This window comes from Phalangium opilio, unplaced genomic scaffold (assembly GCF_054372755.1).
Source record: "Phalangium opilio isolate 3A_F unplaced genomic scaffold, DU_Popi_V2 ptg000650l_1, whole genome shotgun sequence".
NCBI classification, from domain to species: domain Eukaryota; kingdom Metazoa; phylum Arthropoda; class Arachnida; order Opiliones; family Phalangiidae; genus Phalangium; species Phalangium opilio.
The window spans coordinates 78,509-94,025 of NW_028324245.1; the positions used below are offsets into that span (position 1 = coordinate 78,509).

Genomic DNA, 15,517 nt, shown 5'->3' on the forward strand with positions numbered 1-15,517 from the left:
CTTTATCAAATACGGGTGGCGCCACCCTAAGAACTTTTTTATTACCGTCTGCTGCTATAATCTGTGTAACAAGCTGTCATGATTGTTTTTAAACGTGTTAAATAAAATACGCGAGTTAAATAATAAAAACTCGAGTCCTTTTTAATCTAATAAATAGATGAAATAAAAATCATAACGATGTTTCTGATTGTAAATAAGCAAGTAAAAGTTGTAATTAGTTCCGCTAGAGGTTCACAGATGGCGCTGTCACTTTTTGATAAACATGCTTGATAAAAACAAAGTGTTTCGTGGTAAGCCGATTTGAATTATAACTCTATCTATCTCATTGGTAGTCACGTGGTATGTATTAAAGGGGGTACGCAATTTTCCCTCCAATTTATCTCCGGTTAACCAGGGGTCAAATTAAGGGTAGAAAACCGGCCTTAATTGTAAGTAAAATTATTAAATTTTCTAATTATTTCTTTAAAATTTCAGGTTTTGATTAAACAGCCATCAAAATGAACCTTCAAAGACTAATCACTCCTTCAAAGAATGCCGTAAAATATTTCTTTCAAAGAAATATGGGCATTTCCGCAGTGATGTATGCCCAAGTTAGCGATCCAATTCAAAAGCTATTTCTTGAAAAATTAAGGGCTTACGCGCAAAAGAGCAAGTTAGTAATTAATAATTACTAGATTAGATTATAAATGCGGGAGAATGTGTTATAATTATAATTAAATTAATATTTAGAGCTCAAGGTGGAGGAATAGTTGATGCAACCCCTGAACAAAAAAAGGCTCTCGAAGATCAGCTAAATAAATTAAAGGTACAATTTGGTGGCGGAAAAGATGTTGACATGACCAAATTCCCTACCTTTCAATTTCAAGGTCAGTAAAATGCGCATTAAAATTAAAATTAAAAACTTATCTTTTAAAAAAAAAATAATATTTGTATCTTTCAGAACCAACTTTGGATCCCATCAATACCGTTCTTGAAAAGAAATGAATGCAATTTGTAAAAAATATAGATTATAAATATTGAATAATAATTAACATCTCAATAAAAATAGTTCTTAAGTTATTAAAGTTTTTATTTAATTAAAAACAACGCAGAACAGAAACAATATTAAAAAAAAATTCTTGAAAATTACAGGTTGATTTATTTAGGCTGGACATTTAAAATGGTGGAAACTAGCTCCTCCAAAATCCTCATACGATAAAACCTTAAATTAATATTAAATAAAATTAAAACCCATTAAATTTGAGTAAAGCTGGGCGAATACTAATAACTCCTCAATAACTAATCATTCCAATACCAATTTTATTGTTTGTTTGACAACTTGAACCGACCAAGGCCTAACTGAGAAACTAATGAATCCCTAAAGCACCCCTCCTGATTCTCTTTTTATGACGTCACTCAGACCATGGGGGGGGGGGAAGGGAAAGGATAGTGGTCAAAGATGGAAGGTAACTTGATGGGCACAGTCGTTCCTATATCCCAGGCACATGCGCACACCTACTACAGTTAAGCCTCGGCCGGGTGGAAGTTGTAAACAGATTCCTCTGGGAATGAAGGGGGGGGGGGGATTTTATTTTCTCTCTGTTGCGCATGTGTGGAACTGTAGGCCTAAGCGGTACCGTTTTTTTTTATGACTGATGACATCATTCGGTAAAGCGCCATCTTAATCTCTTAAACGCCTAGTTTTAGTTTTAGTTAGAGAGACGAGTTTTTGTTAAGCCTAATTAATAATTATCCGATAGGAGTTTTTGTTAAGCCTAATTAATAATTATCCGATATTCAATTAAAAATCACAATTTCTCAGTATTTGATAGTAAAAAAAAGTGGTATTCGCCCAGACTTAAATGTAATTAACTAATTACCAAAATGATAGATAGGGGTTGAAATTAAAATAAATACACTTACTTGGCTACTGTTGAAAACACCTTCAATTTCTTACTAGTTTCGTCATTAGAAATTAAAGTTTTAAAATCGCCCGCACATTCGCAATTCCTGGTTATGTTGGGTTTCTTCACCATCTTACACTTTGAACATTTCAAATCCTGCAAAACTTGAGCCATCATTTTTTGTTGAATATTATCAACCAACATTATTTCAATTTCTTCATTATCATAAGGCGCTTGACAAGCTGTACAAAGTGGTTGAGGCCTAAAATAAAAACCAGTTACTCCGAATTTAATTAAATTAAATTAAATCTCATTAAATAAATTAAAAAGTCTTACACGCCAGTTTCATTAGAAACTACAAAAATATCTCGACACAAATCCAAATCGCAGCATTGATTGCAAGATTGGCATATAACCTAAATTCAAATTCAAATTAAAAGATATTACTTATTAATACTTATTAATTAGCCTTATTCCTAATCAGCGCCACCTACCCATAGCGGCGACTTTGAGAACTACTGTAAGCGGCAAGCCAATCAGATGTCGCTAAAATCTGGTGACGTCACTGACGGGCACTCTCGGGGTCTTACCAAAAATGACGTCACCAGATTTTAGCGACATCTGATTGGCTTGCCGCTTACAGTAGTTCTCAAAGTCGCCGCTATGGGTAGGTGGCGCTGATCAGGAATAAGGCTAATTACCATTTAATCTTACTTCTGGTAATTTTAATGAGGCGCAAGGGTCTTGCCAGATGGCCAAATCACTATACTCTCCAACCTTTATCAGTTTTAACAAATCCCTTTTAAGTTTCCTAACTTCTACTTGTACATTCGTGTCCAATGATAAAACCTGAACAAAACAAATTGCAATTACTTAATTCATTGGCGACACATTCTCGACAAAGACATCTACTTTGCAAATGCACTTGACAAATTCTAAGGCGGGTCTATCCATTTTTAAATGTGAACCAGGGAGAGATGGAAAGATATTCTCTCCATTTGGTCCATAATTGGCACCAGGATACTTTTTATTGATTTTCTCCGTCAAACTTCAAATAAAATTGCAATTAACTTAATTAAGCTACAAATCAAAATTACTAAATTAATTTAATACCCATATAGTTTTTGGGCTAGCTCCCCAGTCACGAGTTCTTGACAATATTTCGCGGTTGCGTCAACACTTTCATCTTGACTTCCCGCAATTCTATTCAAGGGAGTTTGACCAGGGGTCATTTTACTAAATCTTTCTTGGCAATGGAGGTAAACAGTGTGAATATATTCAGCAACCGCCATCTAAATTTAGTCAAAGAATTTTAATACTTAAATTAAAACTAAAATCAACTATAAAAAATTACCTGAAAATCCTCTTGAATGTTTCCAATCTCTGGTAAATATTTGGCCATATTCCAAAATAAGTCCAACGTCACTCTGTCCTCTTCATCATCTGACTCATCTTCACTATTGTCCCCGAAAATTTCTTCACTTTCATCACTAGCCTGCCTCTTTTTGGCAACTTTTTGACTATTTTTGTCTGAATCTTCGTCTTCATTTCCCTTAATTCCAGCATAATTTGCCTATAACAACGCGAAACGTCAAATTTAACCAATTAGCCTTATTCCTTATCAGCGCCACCTACCCATAGCGGCGACTTTGAGAACTACTGTAAGCGGCAAGCCAATCAGATGTCGCTAGAATCTGGTAACGTCACTGACTGGCACTCTCGGGTCTTACCAAAAATGACGTCACCAGATTTTAGCGACATCTGATTGGCTTGCCGCTTACAGTAGTTCTCAAAGTCACCGCTATGGGTAGATGGCGCTGATCAGGAATAAGGCTAATTGAAACTAAACTAAAGTAAAAAGAAGACATACTTGATCAAGCCACATAATGTATTCCCAACCAGCTCGATAACAAATATGTAATCCGTGAAATATTTCCTTGCTCTTAATACTCTTCATAACAAAATTAACATAGGCAATTGCATCGGGCACTCTTTGCCTTTTCGTGCATAAAATAAACTTGTTACTGGTAGCCAGAATAATTGTGGCTCCTAATCTTTGAAACTCGGCAATAAGTTGCGTCAACATTTTCTTCATTAAATTATTAACGATCCTTTTCAAGGCAGGATCGTATAGAATGGCATGAGGTGACCTTAACCATCTAAACGTTTACGCAAAAGTTATAAAAACCCTTAAAAGATCGAGCGAGCGCCTTTCAATTACATTCACCTACCGATAAAAATGAACTAGCTGACTATCAGCAAAAATGTTCTTAAAGGCGGCTACATCTCGCACCCATCCATTAACCATCGTTTTCATGGTCCTAAAAGCTACCGCGCATAAGGCACTTTCATCGTAACTCGCTAATGAGTCATTAATATTCGCGCCCATCATATCTTCGATTGAATAAGTCCCGGCAACGGAATCAAAAGAAATTCCGGAACTAATTCCTTCAATTTCCATTAAATTATGGGATTGCAAGATAGAGTTCACTGCCAAGCCATCTATTTCCAATTCCACGCTTACGGACGAATACGCGCCTGGTTTATTAATTTCCATGGAACATAAATTATCCGATTCAACAATCAACCAATTGTCATCGAGTTCTTTCCCCCCAAAATCGGGTCTTTCCGAAGGAGAACACCAAAGAACCATATTTTGTTTCAAAAGATGTCGAGCGTAAAACAAATCGGAAGCAAATACGGCCGTATCTTGTGGCAAATTTCCCAAAGGAACGTGTAAATATCTACATTGTTCGAGCATAGCCGACAGAACGGTTTCAACATTCAAAAAATGCCTGATCATAATTTTGGCCCCATTCTTTTGCCAATCCATGACTTGGTATAACGCCTCGTTATCCTGAATATGAATTGGAACTAATGGAAACTCGGCTAAACCCGGCATCAAAATGCATAAATCTGATGGGCTATGAATGGATTGAACAGCCAACATTGTAGCCCCTCTTTTTTCGTCTTTATAAAGAGAAAGTTGTCGTTGAATAACGCGATAAACCTGCTTCAAATCAACTTCGTGTCTGACGTCAAACGTGTAACCCGACTCGGGTAGTTGAGCTTCTTTCATACCCGATTCGATTCTGAAAAACAACAAAGATATTAAAAACTAACTCAATTAGCAGTCTTATTCCTGATCAGCGCCACCTACCCGTAGCGGCGACTTTGAGAACTACTGTAAACGGCAAGCCAATCAGATGTCGCTAAAATCTGATGACGTCATTTTTGGTAAGACCCCGAGAGTGCCCGTCAGTGACGTCACCAGATTTTAGCGGCATCTGATTGGCTTGCCGCTTACAGTAGTTCTCAAAGTCGCCGCTATGGGTAGGTGGCGCTGATCAGGAATAAGGCTAATTTGCATTAAAAACTCGGGGTGTACTTTATGGTTCTCTGACTGGTATATAAGTTATTCATGTTGGGCATTTGATTGGTCCTAACAGTGTCAACGACAATAACAGCCGCTTTCTTGGAAGATGGGACAAAGAGACCAAACATGGCTTTGTTTCCCCTAAAGAATCGAGTTTAAAATATCAGGAATCGGGACGGTATTCTTATTCCGGTTGACACTGATCTTACACAGCGTAATGGTAAAGGTAAATAAACTTCAAAGATCCAGCGACTAGATAATGATGTTGAGCCAAATTTCGGAAGTCCAAATGACGAAAGTCAAAGGTGTCCGCGTCCTAATAAGATGACATGGATCAGTCATTGTAAATAAGCCAATAAGGATGACTTGAATTATACTTTTGCCGAATATTTCTTGATGTGTTGTCTACTGACAACGCAGAGACAACCTAAGGATACTAAAACCCTAAAATCCAAAGGAACTTGAGTTTCGTAAATGCCTTCAACATCGGGGGACGACAACTCGGCCATTAGTTCACTAGGAACATAATGATTTAATCAAAATTTAACGTCTAGAACTCAAAACGCGTCAATATTTACTCGCAGTTTTCTTGGAATGTCGTTTCTAAAATAGAGTACTCGTAAAGATTGTAAACAGGGTGAGATCGCGGTAGAATTCTAGAAACTTTCTTGTACACTATGAAGAAGATATATCATTTTTTAAGTTGAAGTTAGTTAATAATAATTAACTAACTAAAATTTACTTGGGTTATCGGTAATTTTGGGGGTTTTCTGATTGACGTAAAAGATACGCGGAACTGACAGTTTTATATGATGCAAATCTCCCCCAATTAGCGCCCAGAGACGGAAGAGACCAGGTTCCCCAGTCTCCGCAATCTACGCGTAAAAGTTTTTAATTATAATAAATTTCCCCATGAATTTGTAGCCATTTTGAAATATTTATATCGCGACCTGAATAATTTCCCAGAAAGAATCCAACAAAGTTCGTTGGGTTTTTCTTAAAAACCCATCGAGTCCAGCCCTGACACCTGTCCTAACAACAATACCACTTCCTGAACAGCCCTCATCCGTGTCTGATTTGCGTTTTTTCGTCGTCCTAGTGGCTGATCTCTGTTTACGTTGATAAGCCCATTTCTTCTTCTGGTACACCAACCACTCAACCCTTTCCGCGCGAGTACTTCCCATTGGTGGAGGTGGTCCAAGAGCTTCTCTCCAGGACTTTGAATAATCATCTCGATCATTACTTTCATTAGGGCTATTACGTTTCCTTTTATTAACAACAGCGTTGATTCGGCCTTTGGGACTGACGGATGTCCGACCAATATCTTCAATGTCCATTTCGCCGGTTGATGTTGAAGGCGCAGGCTCGGGCTGCTAAGTAAACATTCAAATATAACCAAAGGACAGCGGTTTTCTTTGGGAACATTTAGGAATAGCTTACAGGAACGGGTTTGGATGTGACTTTAAACAATTCATTAATTTTCTTTTGTTTTAAAACGTCAGTTTTCTCTAACAATCTCTTGTGCAACCATACGGGATGAGCTACTCTAGGGACTGGGTTGGAAACGTGTTGCAACGCGGCGGGAATTGTAATTATTTTTTGGATGGTACTACCTAGTCTCTCGGTATAGTAGTCCCAATCTAAGATCTAAAAACAAAACGGGTTAACGCGAATAAATTGGTCGCGGTACGCGAGAATCGAACGATTAAACGTACATCTCTGATGTCAAAACTATTCATGGTGGGAACTTTCAACCATTTACGAAGATAGTGCTTACAAACGCTTGGTTCGGCTTGAAAGATTGCCAATGGAATGGCCCTAAAAGACAAGACGACAACAAAGAGGTTGTCCGATTACACTCTGAAGAAGGTAATCTTTGAAACGTTACCTTTCAGTAACTGGAGCACCTTCCGGCTTTTTAGATATAACGTATCTGCAATTTAACCCCGCGTCCTTAACCATTTGATCTCCAAGAAACTGTAATTGTAATTTCATTTGGCCAAAAAATTAACTATTGAACAAAAATACACGTCACGAAGCAATCAAACCTCTGCTAAACGTTTCGCGGTACTAATTGAAGTGGATTTCTGGCTACCATATTCCTCCAGTTTACGCGACATGTTCTTATTCTCAGAGATTAGTTCGAACAACTCGTCATCGGGCATATTAGCCGCCTATGGCGGAGAATCGGTTTAGAACCACCATAACCCAAAATACAATAAAGTATTTATACTTTGCTAAATAAAACGTCAAGCCAGTAGTCGGCAATTTTGGCTACTGACGCGTAACACTCGTCCAACGTCTTTCCTTTCAAAAACGCCTCAAAGACTGACGACTGAAAGATCTTGATTAGTTGAAGTTCGCCTCTCCGCTTAACTTCAAAGCCTTTCAATTCCGCTAAGGACCCGTCAAAGTTGAAGACCGCGTATCTAAGGCCATCCCAGAAGTACTTAAGTACTAATAAACCCCTCGGTTTTGCCCAAAATAAATTACCTTTTCTTCAATTTCTTGCCTTCCTCCTTTGATGCTGGTAAAACCATGGCCAAGTATGGGCCATCAACTTCAAAGAAGATGGAATTCTCGCTTCTGACGTGATATTTTAAGGTAGCTGGATCATCCAGTTCATAGTACTGATCATTCGTGAAATGGTCCTTAACCATCACATTCAAAACTGCGCCAGGATAAGAGATGGTCAGCTTTGGCTTCTTGGGGTCTTTAGTTTTGATTAGAAAGTTTTCGGGAAAAGACGATGGTAGGATACACCAGATCCCGTCAGTGTCCAACTCCAATGGCCTTCCAACTTGTTCGATAAGTTCTCTGGCTCTCATGATGATCCCGGCACCAGTATGACACACAATACCAGCCATTTCCATACTGTACCATCGTGCCCTACAATGAAACGAGCTAAAATCCCGACCGAGTCCCTAAACACCAACCACCCTTACCCTTTCCTCATGACATATCCGTAAAAAGAATTCAAGATACACTTGTGGGCCAATTGCAAGGAATCATAGAGCACCTCCAAACTCTTGGCGGATTTAATTTCACTCGCGTCATCCTTGGCAACTGCTTCGGCTACTTTCTTCTTGGCCACTTTTAACAACCCTTTAAATTCGTATCGCCTGTCCCTGAAGGCGCGTACGGTATCAACGTAGAAGGAATTCTCCCTCTGACATATTGTGGTGTTGCGAATTTCCGTTCTGGTAATGTGGACCTTCCTGTAAGCTTTTCTGCAATAATCCGAGAGTCGTTTCTTCTCGGCCGCGGCTTGGTCATCTTTACTGAGTTCGTGAAAGGCTCTAGGTTGACCTCCGGGGAAAAGTGGCGGAAATTTCTCAGTCTCCAGCTGCTGTTGAATTCTTTGAAACTCTGAGCGACTCGCTGGCACTAGAGAAACATCGCGAATAGTTAAACTTTGCTCAAAACGGACATGGATAGCCAAAGCGTACTATATTCTCCCCGCCATGTCCATGGCATGCTACGTTGGCATTTGGCTCCTGGTTTATTGAAGTCGCAAGCGGCGCACGTGGCTTCATCTACCATAGCAGAGGGCTTTGAACCAAAGAAGGCGTCAGAGATTAGTTTCGTTAGATAAGAATGGGTGAAACGTTATACCTGGAGCCTGTTTGTAAGAATAATATTGGGGTACATGGCCCCAACATCTAAATGGTAGATGATTGGATTCTCTAAACGGGCGGGACAATCCCTAAGAGCGGCTAACTTCTCTTTGATTTCATCCAAAACTTCATCCAAGTTTGTGACGTCGTCTAGGGCGACCTTTTCTTCCTCTTCAATGGCGTGTTTCATGGCCCTGTGCGCGTCATCTATAAGTTTTTGGAAGGCTTCGGGTACCAGTCGAAACCTGCAGGGTAAGTCGGCCCTGAAGACTCCCGCTTCCAAAGCCTCAACATGACCACCAACATAGGTTTCCTGATCAAGTACGTGACCATCTTCCGTCAGTTTGTTCAGGATGGCTTCTTGCTTGTTGGGGTAAATGATATTGGCGTGAAAAGCCTCAACCATCAACAAGGCCTCGCACAAAGTTCCCGACCCTTTGCGCAGAACCTCGTCGGGACACATTGGAATGATGGTGCACAGAGCAAAGATAAAGGGATGGACGTATTTCATGTACAAGTAGTAAGTAGCCACGGCGTCGGACACTGAATAAGTTGCCAAAACTTGTGGTTGTTCAGTGGCCATTCTGCACATGTCCTCGGGATCCAATTCAACTGGGTCGTAACGAAGTTTGGCCTTGGCGACGGCCTTCAATCCTTGACTACCGACTGGCAGGTAACTGTCCCGTTTCACCCAATGAAGGCAATCCATGTGGACGCAAGGTCGACTCAAATAATAACCGTCTCTACTGTGGGCGTATCCAACTTCCTTCAACATTTCGTAGTTGTTGATGGAGGCGCGTGCCTCCACAAAGGGCCAATCGAAATTGTCTCCGTTGTAGGAGGCAATCACCATAGGTTTCACTTCCAATATGTGGTCAAAAAACCTTTGTATTAACGATGCCTGCACGTTTCAAGTTTGGTTAGTGTTTATTCTAAGGGAAGCGAGCAAAGAAGGCATATATACTTCGTTTGGTTCATTGAAAATTATGAAAGGTCCCAAAAATTCTGGTTTTGGGGTGTATTCAAAGTCTTCCACGTCACTAGAGACAATTTCTCGATTAGTGATAAGATACCCTTGCCCGTCAATCATGTAAGATATCATCATAATTTGGTCGGAACTGACGTCGGGAAACTTAAGGGGAAGTTTTGTGGTCTCTATATCATAAGCCATTACGGTCAAATCCTAAGAATATGGACAATTATTTAACCAAAAGGTCCTAGACTTTGGCCGAAATGACCAGCTTACGGGCGTCTCCAATAAATCTGGCCTCCTTTTTATTTCAGGAGGTTGGGACCCGTGTCCACAGACAGCGTACCAGTGTCCAATAAAGAGTTTCAGATCAATAGAGACTCTAACATGGTATGGAACATCATATTCCCTGATGTCCACAATACTGGCAAACTGATCTGATTTTTTACTGACCCCATCATCTTCTTCATTAGGATTGCTAGTTTATTTACACATAACCGTATCAAATACTACTCAATGCCTATCTTTAAAGGTTTACTACCTAGTCAGTAAATCTACTTGAGCCGATGAAGACTTTTCTCTATTCTCGTTTTTCTTAATTATTGGAATGATATCTTTCCTGACTTTCATCAAATCAGTTACAGTCATGAATGACAGTTTAATGTATGTTCTTTTCAATCCAATTAAATGATTAGGCTATTTTTAAAACTTTTTATTAGCTTAAAACTAAAACCTTGGGAGACCCTTTTGTTCTTACAAGGTCCAAGTCTTCCTTTTTGAGTATGTCAAGTTTATTAATAACACCCGCGAATTTCCTAGACAAAAAAGACGTCGCTTCCTTCTCCAGCCCTTCTTTGGCTGCCACATAAAAGTATGGCATGTAAGGAAGTGAGACTTTAAATCTACTACCGTCTTCTTGAACAAAGTAGTAATCAATGGCGCTCATCATTCTCTTATCTTCGTCCAAAATTTCGGTCTATGATAAATTTTTACGTGAAGAAACGCTACAAGAAATCGGTAAACTATGACCATACCGGTTGCATATTGAAGAGCCATCCTATCTTCTCAAATGGATCTGTATATCGCTCAAAACCATACTTTTTATCAATTTCATCATTGAAGTACGCCTCCCGTAGACGTCTCTCCGACGTATCTTCCTTTCTGTGGGTCAAAACGATAATTAATTACTCGATAATTACGTTTTAACGACGTGAAGACCTACCCAAAGAAGCCAGGTCCATTGTTGTCTTGTCCTCCCGACTTTCCCTTCCAATTTCCACCAAATTTGCTACCCTTATCATTCTTAAACTTTCCCGAATTAAATAAAGGCATTTTACTATTAATGTTGATTAAATTATTACATTAAAATTATTCCAATCGCGACTACCGGAACACTCTCAGTGCACTGCTGTTAAATAATGGCGCGAGAAAAAGGCGCGAAATCTTCAACTTCGAACTCCACGTGGGTTTGTTTACATATTTTTTCCCGCTTGGAAAAGTTCTTTGTTATGATTGGTCGGTACTCCATCCAGTGGTATTCTTGGGAAATAGAAAATGGCGACTCTCTTGAGGAGCTGCGTCAATTTGGCTCCAAATTTAAAATTGTAATTAACCATGTCTAAATTATTTATTTCAATCTAAATTTGTAAGCTTATTTTTCAGATTGACATCGATCTCTAACTTGAAATGCATCCACACGGCAGTTTTTCCGTTGACATTTCAATCGACCCCAGCCTTATTGTAAGAAGTTAACCTTGCATTATTTTATTTTCTATGGGAAATATTTTAATTACGTGATTGGGATTTAAGTGCCGAACCTTTGAAGAAAAAGAAGAGGATTGACCCTGCCATACTTAAAATGCGAGATGAGAGACGTAAACGTAAAATTGAAAAAGCTATAAAGAAATTGGAGAAAGCTACAAAACCATTCAAACCTATTGATGAACTAGAAGTTCCACCAAAACTAAAGAAAGAAATAAGGTAAGAACTATTAGTTCTGTAATGATTAAAAATAAATTTAATCCAACTATCAATTTAGTTTGAGGCAAAGAAATCCAGAGCCACTCTCTTTTGAAGAAATAGATTATAGAGAAAAACTACAATGCTTGTGGAGTAACTACAAATACCAACAACATAAAGAGGATATGGATAATTTTGAAAGGCTAGTTGCAACTCAAGAGAAAGCTTTAAGAGCATTGAAGGAAGAGTCTGAGGTTCTATATCAAGAAGCAATTAAAGTAATTTCTTTTTACAAGTATTTTTTAACTATGGCTTATAGTTTCATTTGTTTTAGGTTGATCCTGGTTTGATTCCCTTTAGTGTTAAAGGGCCAGTGTTTACACCAGTAGTTAAGAATTATGATACACCTGATGGTGAATATATTGATGTAACTAAAAAATGGCGATAGTTTGTAACTAATAGTATAATAAATAAAATTATGTTATAATAATTGCAGCCTGTTATTATCCTAATCATGAATTGTTACTCCTATTAAGCCTAAACTTCTAATCTATTGAATATGTGGGCCCAGGGAGTTGATAGACCTACAAAAAAGTATATTTGACAGGGATATATGAGCCTACATAAATATACATTTGGCGGGAAAAACATTCTAATCATGAATTGTTCCCCTATTAAGCCTAAACTTCTAATCTATTGAATATGTGGGCCCAGGGATTTGATAGACCTACAAAAAAGGATATTTGACAGGGATATAAGAGCCTACATAAATATACATTTGGCGGGAAAAACTTAAGCCTTGGTTCTAACCCTTTTATTAGTTCATTAAGGAATTTCGGTGCTGATATAAAAAAATAATTTATTTATGGTCATGAAACGTTTAGTGAACTTATGTACAATACATTTTTGGCATATACCTTTAAGATAAAACGTGGGTGGCCCTTAAAAGGGCCGTTTTTTTAAAGTTTTTTTTTTTTTTTTCAAGTTTTTACACTTAAAATTTAAGCTCGTTCACCACGGATTCGGCGAGCGAGTTGGATATCCTTAGGCATGATGGTAACGCGCTTAGCGTGGATGGCGCACAAGTTGGTGTCTTCAAAAAGACCAACCAAGTAAGCTTCGCTAGCTTCTTGGAGGGCCATGACGGCGGAGCTTTGGAAACGCAAGTCGGTCTTGAAATCTTGGGCAATCTCACGGACCAAACGTTGGAAGGGCAATTTGCGGATAAGCAATTCGGTACTCTTCTGGTAACGTCTGATTTCTCGGAGAGCGACTGTTCCAGGTCTGTAACGATGGGGTTTCTTGACTCCTCCGGTAGCCGGGGCAGATTTACGGGCAGCCTTGGTCGCCAATTGTTTCCTCGGGGCCTTACCACCAGTGGACTTACGAGCTGTTTGCTTGGTACGAGCCATGTCGTGTCGAAGTTAAGAGATTGGAGAGAATGTAACTAGTACGTACAGGAACGACGATCGAAATCGAATGATAGACTTGGCGCGGTTTTCCGCCTTTTTATCCTCTGCGTACCAAGAGGAGGGGGCTGATAACGCGAGAGAGATAGAACGCGTGCACCGGATTGGCTCTCTGAGAGAAAACCCCGCTCGGGGATTCGCCAGCTCAAGCCTCTGCTTATTGGACGAAATTTGAGGCTTTCAAGCACGTTTTGAATTTTTGGTATGGCGCGAAACGTTGAAAATATTTTTGAATGTGAAAATGACCGTTATTAAGGCGTTGGTCTTTACGATCTCAACGGATAATTTTTTTATACATCATATGAAGCGTGTAGATTGAAATGGTTTATAAGTTTATATTTTATTAATTCGAAATTTGGTCGTGATAGGCCAATTACATTAAAATTAACATTAAGTGGATTAATTTAACCTTTTTTGTGACACTAATACCGGAAGTACAGCAATAGGGACTTAATTAACTATTTTCCAATTAAATAATCTTAATTAAAATACTATGATGGTATAATTGGTTACTAAACAACGGGATAAATTGGCCTACTTTTAGGCTATTTAAATAAGCTTAATTGATTTTCTTTTGTATATTCAGTGGAACTTTAATGTAAATCAAACTTTGAAATTTATATATATATTGTCAATATAAGATATGAGTAGGAAAATATTTGATACTATTTAACCATAATAAACTGGCCTAATATGTTTGATCAGTTTTGAGCAACTTTTCCCTCCAAAACGGCGCGCAAACCGTTGGCAAGATTTCTTTGTTTGCCAATGAAAATTTCCCCAAGTTACAAATTCAACGCCTTATCTACAGTATCACAAAAAGCGATACCTTCCCCATTCAATTACATTACAAAACCTGCAATAATTTCAACTTAAGTCGCTACTACAGCGTAAGGCACACAGTTCCCATTCACGGAAATTCGAGGGGTCGTATACTTCGATAACTTCAACGAACTAAGTTTTTGAATTTAATGATATGCCCAGAAAAAAAAGGCAGAAATGTATGTCCTCTTAACCATATCGACACCTTAATTTGAGACCCAAAATGGAGAAGCACGAGATTTGAATTGAAACTTAAATAAAATGTAGCGCTTGATTTCAAAAGGATCTGGAAAAATTTCTTTCATCGGTTGTCAGCACGCGCAAAGTTACGCAATACATGACCATTTAGCGGTCCCAACATATAGACCCAGGTTTGAGTGTGCTGAAAACAAACAAAGTTCCTCACATGCATCCCTTCTAACCGTCCACGTGCTATTGTAAAATTTCACTAACTTTTCTATCCCTGGAATTAATGGCAACGTAGCTTAAGATAGTAGGAACGTCTAGTTTATTACTGAGGGAAGTATGAAAACCTAAATTATTTTAATTATAAGCCTCGTCTAATTGACTGCAAGTTGAATAAAAAAAATGGCATTTATTTACAAACGTGAAGTTCATTTCTTTGGAAAATTGTTAAGACCACAATACAAATTAAGTGAAACCTTTATACAAAAAGTGGGTGGCCCTTAAAAGGGCCGTTTTTTTAAATGAAGTTTTTTTTTTTACTTCTTTTCGGTTTTCTTGGGGAGGAGGACTGCTTGGATGTTGGGCAAGACACCTCCCTGGGCGATGGTCACACCGGACAAGAGTTTGTTCAACTCCTCGTCATTCCTGATGGCCAATTGAAGATGTCTGGGGATGATTCTGGTCTTCTTGTTGTCACGGGCAGCGTTTCCAGCTAACTCGAGAACCTCAGCGGCCAAGTACTCGAGGACGGCGGCCAAATAGACTGGAGCACCGGCTCCAACACGTTCAGCATAGTTTCCCTTGCGGAGAAGACGATGGATTCGACCGACGGGGAACTGAAGTCCGGCACGAGATGACCTAGTCTTCGACTTTCCCTTGACCTTTCCTCCTTTGCCTCGACCTGACATTACGGTGGGTTAAGAGTTGGGAACTTTAAGCAGCAATAAAACTTCTCTCGGGACGACGAGAGAAAGAGAGTGAATATGAACTTTTCGGTCTGGAGCGCGCTTATATACCTCGCGCGTTTGCCAAAGTCGACTTGAAACGAACGTCCAATCAGCGCGCCGCGTCTCTAGATGCACTCGTTCATTGGCGGAGAGATAAAATATAGCTCCACGAGAGGAAATTTTTTTTGGAGGGAACTCGCGAGCGTTGCCTCGCTGGGAAACTTTACCCACAGGAGATTATTTTGAAATTTGAATAGACCCTTGGATTTGTATTGAATAACGGACAAA

The 15,517-nt window shown here is 39.1% G+C and overlaps 5 protein-coding genes across 6 annotated transcripts; 2 read left to right on the top strand and 3 right to left on the bottom strand.

Annotated features, from left to right (window-relative positions):
- Window positions 1-327: 327 nt before the first annotated feature.
- LOC149588381 (ATP synthase peripheral stalk subunit F6, mitochondrial-like) lies at window positions 328-1,064 on the top strand. The gene is made up of 4 exons (XM_089862615.1): window positions 328-408; window positions 475-652; window positions 730-866; window positions 941-1,064. Exons 2-4 carry the CDS (start codon window positions 498-500, stop codon window positions 982-984), a joined length of 336 nt encoding a protein of 111 aa, XP_089718741.1. The 5' UTR covers window positions 328-408; window positions 475-497; the 3' UTR covers window positions 985-1,064.
- Window positions 1,046-11,393, bottom strand: PolE1 (DNA polymerase epsilon catalytic subunit 1). Its single transcript, XM_089862601.1, has 30 exons — window positions 11,069-11,393; window positions 10,881-11,007; window positions 10,604-10,822; window positions 10,388-10,542; window positions 10,123-10,324; window positions 9,841-10,059; window positions 8,875-9,777; window positions 8,709-8,811; window positions 8,205-8,646; window positions 7,753-8,148; window positions 7,493-7,688; window positions 7,308-7,433; window positions 7,148-7,236; window positions 6,975-7,077; window positions 6,700-6,906; window positions 6,210-6,632; window positions 6,002-6,134; window positions 5,838-5,934; window positions 5,637-5,775; window positions 5,469-5,575; window positions 5,272-5,400; window positions 4,115-4,975; window positions 3,754-4,042; window positions 3,238-3,456; window positions 2,997-3,175; window positions 2,796-2,931; window positions 2,598-2,732; window positions 2,220-2,299; window positions 1,903-2,145; window positions 1,046-1,201 (listed from the first exon to the last, which is right to left on the bottom strand). Exons 1-30 carry the CDS (start codon window positions 11,176-11,178, stop codon window positions 1,138-1,140), a joined length of 6,831 nt encoding a protein of 2,276 aa, XP_089718727.1. The 5' UTR covers window positions 11,179-11,393; the 3' UTR covers window positions 1,046-1,137.
- On the top strand, window positions 11,347-12,295 carry mRpL40 (mitochondrial ribosomal protein L40). 2 transcript variants are annotated; one of them, XM_089862610.1, is made up of 5 exons: window positions 11,347-11,450; window positions 11,509-11,586; window positions 11,656-11,826; window positions 11,885-12,083; window positions 12,125-12,295. In XM_089862610.1, the coding sequence occupies exons 1-5, from the start codon at window positions 11,401-11,403 to the stop codon at window positions 12,137-12,139; spliced, it is 513 nt and encodes a 170-aa protein (XP_089718736.1). In that variant the 5' UTR covers window positions 11,347-11,400; the 3' UTR covers window positions 12,140-12,295. The 2 variants fall into 2 exon arrangements, with proteins under 2 accessions (XP_089718736.1, XP_089718735.1); XM_089862609.1 differs by having other exon boundaries at window positions 11,348-11,450; window positions 12,140-12,295.
- Window positions 12,296-12,644: 349 nt separating this feature from the next.
- Window positions 12,645-13,298, bottom strand: LOC149588384 (histone H3). Its single transcript, XM_089862611.1, has one exon. It carries the CDS (start codon window positions 13,215-13,217, stop codon window positions 12,807-12,809), a length of 411 nt encoding a protein of 136 aa, XP_089718737.1. The 5' UTR covers window positions 13,218-13,298; the 3' UTR covers window positions 12,645-12,806.
- Window positions 13,299-14,676: 1,378 nt separating this feature from the next.
- On the bottom strand, window positions 14,677-15,269 carry LOC149588385 (histone H2A). The gene has a single exon (XM_089862614.1). It carries the CDS (start codon window positions 15,188-15,190, stop codon window positions 14,819-14,821), a length of 372 nt encoding a protein of 123 aa, XP_089718740.1. The 5' UTR covers window positions 15,191-15,269; the 3' UTR covers window positions 14,677-14,818.
- Between the last annotated feature and the right edge of the window lie 248 nt (window positions 15,270-15,517).

Coding starts and splice junctions, on each gene's coding strand:
- PolE1 (XM_089862601.1), bottom strand. CDS start 11,178: ATGCCTTTATTTAATTCGGGAAAGTTTAAGAATGATAAGGGTAGCAAA. Junction 6,907..6,974: donor ATAGTTTTGACATCAGAGAT/GTACGTTTAATC, acceptor TTTTGTTTTTAG/ATCTTAGATTGGGACTACTA. Junction 6,135..6,209: donor CTTTCTGGGAAATTATTCAG/GTCGCGATATAA, acceptor TTTTACGCGTAG/ATTGCGGAGACTGGGGAACC.
- LOC149588384 (XM_089862611.1), bottom strand. CDS start 13,217: ATGGCTCGTACCAAGCAAACAGCTCGTAAGTCCACTGGTGGTAAGGCC.
- LOC149588381 (XM_089862615.1), top strand. CDS start 498: ATGAACCTTCAAAGACTAATCACTCCTTCAAAGAATGCCGTAAAATAT. Junction 653..729: donor GCTTACGCGCAAAAGAGCAA/GTTAGTAATTAA, acceptor ATTAATATTTAG/AGCTCAAGGTGGAGGAATAG. Junction 867..940: donor CCCTACCTTTCAATTTCAAG/GTCAGTAAAATG, acceptor TGTATCTTTCAG/AACCAACTTTGGATCCCATC.
- mRpL40 (XM_089862609.1), top strand. CDS start 11,401: ATGGCGACTCTCTTGAGGAGCTGCGTCAATTTGGCTCCAAATTTAAAA. Junction 11,587..11,655: donor CAATCGACCCCAGCCTTATT/GTAAGAAGTTAA, acceptor TTGGGATTTAAG/TGCCGAACCTTTGAAGAAAA. Junction 11,827..11,884: donor AAACTAAAGAAAGAAATAAG/GTAAGAACTATT, acceptor CTATCAATTTAG/TTTGAGGCAAAGAAATCCAG.
- LOC149588385 (XM_089862614.1), bottom strand. CDS start 15,190: ATGTCAGGTCGAGGCAAAGGAGGAAAGGTCAAGGGAAAGTCGAAGACT.